Source organism: Manacus vitellinus, unplaced genomic scaffold (genome assembly GCF_001715985.3).
Source record: "Manacus vitellinus isolate BGI_N305 unplaced genomic scaffold, ASM171598v3 scaffold_27_pilon, whole genome shotgun sequence".
Classification (NCBI taxonomy): domain Eukaryota; kingdom Metazoa; phylum Chordata; class Aves; order Passeriformes; family Pipridae; genus Manacus; species Manacus vitellinus.
In genome coordinates, this window is record NW_021940039.1 from 7,644,238 (window position 1) to 7,651,032 (window position 6,795).

The following is a 6,795-nucleotide window of genomic DNA, read 5'->3' on the forward strand; positions in this document are numbered from 1 at the left end:
AGCTCCAGCAGCCTCTGCCTCTGGAGAAGGTGGAATGTGGAGGAGGAAAGGTGAGGAGGAAGGTCTGCAGGACCCACCAGCCACAGGTAAGGAGCACCACACTTTGGGAATTGCTGGAACAGTATTTAGCAGATGCAAACCAAACTCTCTGAGCAAAGGAAGCACAGCACTGAGCTTAGTTTTATTAAAGCTTCATCTCAGGGGGCACAAAAAAAGTTTAGAGAGGGCTGTGGGGTTTTTTGGTAGTGTTATCTGACACAGCACAGAGAGAAGGAGCTGTGGTTCTGCCTTTGCCAGCACAAGGCCTGGAACCAGCTCCTGGAACCAGCTCTCCCTCTCTTTCAAATAGTGTCTGAAGTTGATCCCTGATCATCAGCTTCCACGGAGATGCCGCTGACTGGTGCTCAGAAAAGTGAGCTGGATCAGGCCTTCCTTCTGAATAAATATCAGATCTGATTCACCACTCAATTGCTTCTGTTTTACCTCTGCAGAACATCATTGATTATAGAAGGATTTGCAAGTTTAAAACTAGAGTAATTCAGTGATTAATCCCATCCAAATCCTTTGGTAAATAGAGAGCAATACTCCCGCACTATCCAATATCCGACACATCGATGGAATGCTCTGTAATATGATTTGGTGGCATTTAGACTTTCCTTCTCTTTATTCAGGACAGTACTGGGATACATTTAGTTTAGCTAACCCAGACTTTTCTCCTCTATCTCTTCTCCCTGCAAAATGTCAGGCACGTTCTCAGTGAAACAAAAGCACAACTCCCCCATCCAGTGGCTGTTCTGTCCCAGGTAGCAGCTGACCCCCGGGAAAGGATGAGCACACATGCTGATCTGAAGTCCATTTCAAACCATGGAGGCTCCTACAGCATCTTCCAACAGTGAATTAAGGCTAGTCCAAAGAGTGGAAAAGCTTATTCTAGAACTGGCTGTCTCTAAACATCAAAACCACTTTGCTCAGGCTCAATTTCCTTCACATAGGGCAGTCCCACACAGTCTATCCAGAAACCCTGGAGGAGGAGAAGCAGTTAGAGCAAAGAAATATTTGACTTAAGAGGTGTTAAACATTTTTATGGCTTCTTCTGGTCCCACTGATTTTTGGATCCCACAAGAAGACCTCAAACCACTCTCAAATGCTATGCAATCTGGACATAAATAAGAGTTCCAGGGGATAGTTTCAATATTTGGTCTCAGTCTAAAACAAACTAAAAGAAACATGTTGGGAAATTTCCCACAGTGGAAACCTCCCTCCCCCCTGATGACACAACTGCTCAGCTCCACTGAGTAGCTGCCAGGTGGTCTGTGCTGTAGGACACCCCACTGCTCTCTGGAGGGTTTTTCCCCTGACTCACGGTGCATAACACAGCAGATACAAGACTTTCTGAATTCAAGCCCTTTTTCTGTTTCCCACCATTTTTAAAGTCAAGAATCCTGTATCTTTACTCTCCCCTGGAGATCCTGGGGTCCACTCAAAGCAGCAGAACCTGACGTCCTACTGTGTAAGTGGTCTCAGGACCCAAATCCAGTTTCAGAGGCAGACAAATGACAGTAAGAGCAGTCAGTCTGTTCACCGACCCACCACACCTGGCTGTACTGCTGGACCAGCTTTGGTTGACAGCCATAGGAAAACATAGAGCTCAGGCAGGTCCAGCTCTTCTGGGTCTTGTCACTCCTTAGCTTGGAAGTTCCCTTGGGAAAGAGTGGCCTGCAAGGCAGGTATCTCTGTAGTGGTTTTGCAGTGTCTCCATCCATTCCCTCTGACTCTGAACAGCAACAGAAAAACCAACTTCTGAGCACCATCCTTCAGCCAAGGCCAGGACAGGAGACAGGAGAAGAGGAATCTCTCTTTCTCTTCACTTGAGCTTTTCCTTCTCATTATTCCAGTCTTTGCCTTCTATCAGGACTCCTGTCAGCTGCCTCAAGAAGATGTGCTTGCTCATTTCCTTGTTTTTCCACTCCAGGTAGGTGTTCCTCCTCAGGTACCGAGACAGCCCCAGCCTCTGCCTCAGCAAGGCCTTATTCACTTCTTCCAGTACAATCATGATGATTCCAGCCTTTCCCTCAACAAGCTGCCAGGACTGGGCAATGTCAAACTCAAAGCTACACCACTTACTTTCCAGGAAGTTGGTAGAGATGACTGCGATGACATTTCTGCTACTGAGAAAACCTTCTTCGATGATATTGGTGACAATGGGTACCCCTGGGAGGAAATCCCTGCAGGACAGACACAGGTGGAAGGGAGGTGTTCCCCCTTCTAAGGGTTCCACCAGCTCTCTTATCACCCATTCCTGGTCTTTGCTGGAGTGGATAACAAAGGCATCATAGGTGTTACCCCTTTCTGCAGAGTGTTTGCACCCACTGAGCAGCACCAACGAGTAGTAGAGCTGGACATAGTAGTTGTAAATCAGGAGAAGGAACACCACTGCACTGAGCAACGTGACCACTGTGATGGCCACTTTGCTTGCACTGAGGTGGCAGGAGGACAGGTCAAAGCTTGACAGGCTCACGTTCTTCATGTCTGCAGGCATGTGGCATATCATCAGCTCCTTGTTCTGCAGCAGCTCCTGCTTCTCCTTGACCCATTTCAGAAAGTTCAGGTGTGCACAAGAGCAGTCAAACAGGTTTTGAGAGATGTCTAATAGGACCAGGCTGTCAGGCAGGGTTTCCAGGGCTGAGTCCAACAGAAATGTCAGCTGGTTGTTGCTGAAATCCAGGACTCTGAGGGCTTGGAGTGGCTGGTAGACTCCAGGATCTAAGGTCAGGAGCTTATTGTTGCTGATATTTAACTCTTTTAGTTCAGAGAGGGCATCAAATGTATTTTGATTCACCTGTACTAACATGCAACTTGAAATATCCAAGGTGTGGAGGTGAGTTAGGTTTTTGAAGTTGTTGGTCAGCCTATTGTTCTCAAAGGAGTTGCCTGACATCTTGAGCACTTGCAAAGAGTTCAAGCCACAAAACGTGCACTGAGATTTAACATGAGTTTTGGTATAGGAAATGTCGAGGTAAATGAGTTTCCGAAGGAAGAGAAAGACAGGGTGGGAGCCAGGACCAAATAATTTTGTGTGCTGAAGGTCCAAATATAACAAATTCTTAATATTAGGGAAATCTCCGGTCAACCTGATGTCAGCGTTGAAGCTGAGGTTCAAGTGTTTCAAATTTGAACAATTATGAAACAGAGGGGAACAGCAGCCACTGAAGGCGAGGTGATTCTCACTCAAATCTACGACCTCCAGCTTACTTAGATCCCTAAATTTCTGCCTAAAGTTTCTGAGGGATGTGCTCTTGGTAATCCGAAGCACTCTCAGCTCCTTGAAGTGCGACAGCTTCACGGCAGGCACTTCCTCAAAATCGCAGTTCTTGCACTCCAGCTGTTTCACTTGGGAGGACACAGGAACCTCTGATATCTCTTCAAGCCCGAGGTTCACCAAGCGAATGGTGGAGACGTTGCCTAAGCAGTCAAAAAGGGTGTCTGTGTTACTCTCAAAGTTCTTGAAACAGATTAAGACAAACTCTTGCATCTGGACCTGGCACAGTCCACTCAAGAGTCCTCTCTGAAAGTCACTCAGTCTATAACGGTTTCTGAATTCTCCAACTATTAGTCTTTTCACTTGTAAGCCAGCCAGGCCTCGAAGAGAAGTTTGCATCACGCTGAAGTTCTCAAAAGAGGACCTCAGAACCAGCTCACCGAGGTGAATCTTTGCAAAGGACCCCGGCTCTATGGATTTTATATTATTCAAGGAAAGCACCAGCGTGAGGTTGAGCCTGCTCCCTTCCCTCAGAGCATCAAGGTCTCCTTTGGAGATATATGTGATCTTGTTAGAGAAAAAGCTCAGGTGCCTGAGAGAGGTCAGGTTGGTGAAATACTCGGGAAGCTTCAATGAAGTAATGCTGTTGTGGCCCAAATTCAGCTCCTGCAGGGTATGCAAGTGTCCAATGGGCAGGTCAGTCACAGAGGTTATGTTGGTTTCCACCAGTACTAGTTTTTTCAGAGCTGCTAAGCCATAGAAGGCTGCTGTCCCCAGGTACTGGAAGGAATTGGCAGTTAAAATTAAGGTGGAAAGTCTATGAAGGTCCTTAAAGGCATTATCTTCTATTGTATGGATGTGGGACCTGTTGGGCAGGAAAAGAGAATAAAAGTGTGAAACACTGTCCCTCTCATGTTCATTAACGCTGCAGCACTAAGTGCTGCTGTAACATTCTCATCCTCCTGCTGGGGGTTGGTTTGGCTGTGCTGTGCTGGGCAGAGCCAGCACTCCTGGATGTGCAAATGGAACCCTTCCACAGCAGGAGACCTCCTGTCACCTCCTCCTCCCTCTCTAATCTGAAGTTCAGCTGCAAAGCAAGAGACCTTGAGCCATGGAGAAGGTCAAAAATCCATGCAGGCATCAGGAAAGAAGAATTCTGACTTTCTCTTTAGGCCAAAGTGACATTGTGGTGACCATCACTGATGGCACAGCCAACCAGATACAGCCTTCCCTTGATCTTGCACCCTCACAGCCTTCAGACTGTCACCTCAGCCACATCTGGGCAGTCCCACTGGCACCAGAGAGATGCAGCCGTGGCAAAGCTCACAGCTCTGTCAGCAGTTCTGCAAAGGGAAGAGGGGAAAAAGAGAGTGGCCAATTCTGGTTTCAAGAGGGAAGATCCAGAATGTGAGACCCAAAGCCATTTTGCAATAAATTCAGCAATATTATCCTATAATCCAGCCAGTGTCTCACAGCAAATGTGCTCTGCCACTCAGCCACTTCGGAGCTGGAGCTGTGATGGAACTGAGTGACATTTTTCAGTGAAACAATTTACCCAGAGAAACTGTTGTCTCAAGTCAATGGAAATTATACATCAATTCAAATTTGCTAATAAGCCTCCTCCATCTCCTCCCCCAGATATGTGAGGAGAAGGGAAAAGAGAATATGTTGATATTTTAAAACAGCCTTTTAGAAAATGAATGTACCTTCATCTTGGGTTTTTTTTCCTAAACTGTGATTAGAAAAACATCTCACCCAAGATGTTCCACTTCAGAGTTTTTGTAACAGAGAAAAGTCTGACATTTTTCTTGTTCAGAGACAAGTAAAACATCTTCCTCCTCCTTCTCACATCTCAACCTACAAGATCAGACTGACAGACCCAGCTCTGCGTGGAGGGTGTGCACTAAGTAACTGGACTAAAAGCTGCACATCACTTCAGTGTGGGGATGTGCAAAGTGACAGACACAGAGACAAAGTCACGAGCAAAAAGAAAAAAAAAATGAACAACCAAAACAATTAGATTCCAACATAGGCCACCACAACAGCCCAGCTGGTGGAGCAAGATTAACCAGTATCCACATAAAAGAGCTCATTACCTTGAAAGATCCAGAAGCTGCAATTCAGGGACTGATGAAAAATAATTTGACCTCAGTGACTTCAGATTGCTGAAACTAAGATCCAAGTTCTGGGTGGTGTTTGGGACTCCAGCAGGAACTGCAGAGGTGTTCAGTTCAGTGCATCTGAAAGTTGTGTTAGGGATGACCTGTAACAGTGGTAGATCCAATCAGGGTCAACATCTGCTCTTCGTGAGGTGCCAGAAAACTACACTGTCAGGAAAGCAGGAGCAGAATAACCAACCTGGCAGTTAACTTCTAAATGAGCTGCCCTGAGTTTTAGGAAATAATCTTATATATCCCAAGCATCTTTCCTATTTTTGATAGAACCAGTCCTGCTCCCCAGGAGGAGCTACATTTCCTGCTGATTGAAGCAGGGGCAAAACTATAGGACAGTGTTCCTTGAGGCTACGGATGAACCAGCAACAACCTTGGAGAGAGCCAGCAGGGCAAAAATGTGCAGATCCATTGGATGGCCAGGCTCAGCTCTCAGCTCTGTTATCCTACAGATAATCAGGCAGCTCAACCCAAAGTTATTCTGTAAGTAACAGTTGTCAGCAAAACTTTGCAAAAGGCAGTCGCTCAGTGTCCAGTACCTGGGGCTCTGGTGAAATCACTCTGCTGCACAAATCAGGCACAAACACTGTATTTTGCAGAAATCAGAGACAAGGTTTGGATCTCTTCCAAGAGAAACATAATCTATTACACTAACTGCACTGCAACACCCTCAGAGGTACAGAAAGCCAACAAGAAGAAGAGGTTCATGCTGCTGGTTTCTGGTTCTCAGATGTTTTTAAAACCAGCATTTACTTCAAATACTTCAACTGCCTTGGTAACAACCATGGAAAAAAAAAAAAGATGGGCTTTCATAAGACAACAGACCAGACAACAGGCTTGATGCACAAATCTCCCAAGCAGAGGGAAAAGTTGCACCAGAGAAACAGAAGGATTTTGGGATCGCTTAGAGCTCACGTACCTCCAAACAGGGATTGAGGAGGCAGCCTGCCAGCGGCCATGGGACAAGTGCCAGCTGCAGCAGCACCAGGAGTGTCCACAGGGGAAGGGCTCTTCTCCTGGGCATCTTCAGGAGGCCAGGAGGGCAGGAGAAGGCAGCATGGATATCATTCACAGACCCGGAGCGAGAAACCTGCGGCGGTGCCAGGCGTTGCGTTTCAGCTTTCCTGCTTCTCACTGCACATCACTGAGAGGGGCAGGGAACGAGAAGGGAAGTGAAAGTGGTCTCTGCCTGGTTTCTAGACACACTCTGAGTTAGTTGCTCTTCTTGAAATTGTTTTTGAAAAACGTAAGAAAAAAAAAATCAAGAGGAAAAGGAAGTAATGACACATATAGTTTGGCCTAGAAACTAAAAAGAGCGTGGGGTTGCATCACTGTCACTTGAGTTTGTTGCCTCTGTTTAGCTCA

At 46.4% G+C, this 6,795-nt stretch overlaps 1 protein-coding gene across 2 annotated transcripts; it reads right to left on the reverse strand.

Moving 5' to 3' along the window:
* Positions 1 to 358: 358 nt before the first annotated feature.
* Positions 359 to 6,511, reverse strand: TLR4 (toll like receptor 4). 2 transcript variants are annotated; one of them, XM_008920440.4, is made up of 3 exons: positions 6,350 to 6,511; positions 5,356 to 5,522; positions 359 to 4,124 (listed from the first exon to the last, which is right to left on the reverse strand). In XM_008920440.4, the coding sequence occupies exons 1-3, from the start codon at positions 6,452 to 6,454 to the stop codon at positions 1,865 to 1,867; spliced, it is 2,532 nt and encodes an 843-aa protein (XP_008918688.2). In that variant the 5' UTR covers positions 6,455 to 6,511; the 3' UTR covers positions 359 to 1,864. The 2 variants fall into 2 exon arrangements, with proteins under 2 accessions (XP_008918688.2, XP_017929653.1); XM_018074164.3 differs by lacking the exons at positions 5,356 to 5,522; positions 6,350 to 6,511 and adding an exon at positions 4,527 to 4,574.
* Positions 6,512 to 6,795: the final 284 nt, after the last annotated feature.

Bases quoted from the DNA above. Each gene is read 5' to 3' on its own strand.
- TLR4 (XM_008920440.4), bottom strand. From the start codon at position 6,454: ATGCCCAGGAGAAGAGCCCTTCCCCTGTGGACACTCCTGGTGCTGCTG. The intron at 5,523-6,349 runs GTACGTGAGCTC...CCACTGTTACAG, and splicing joins TCCTCAATCCCTGTTTGGAG to GTCATCCCTAACACAACTTT. The intron at 4,125-5,355 runs GTAATGAGCTCT...CCTGCCCAACAG, and splicing joins CAGCTTCTGGATCTTTCAAG to GTCCCACATCCATACAATAG.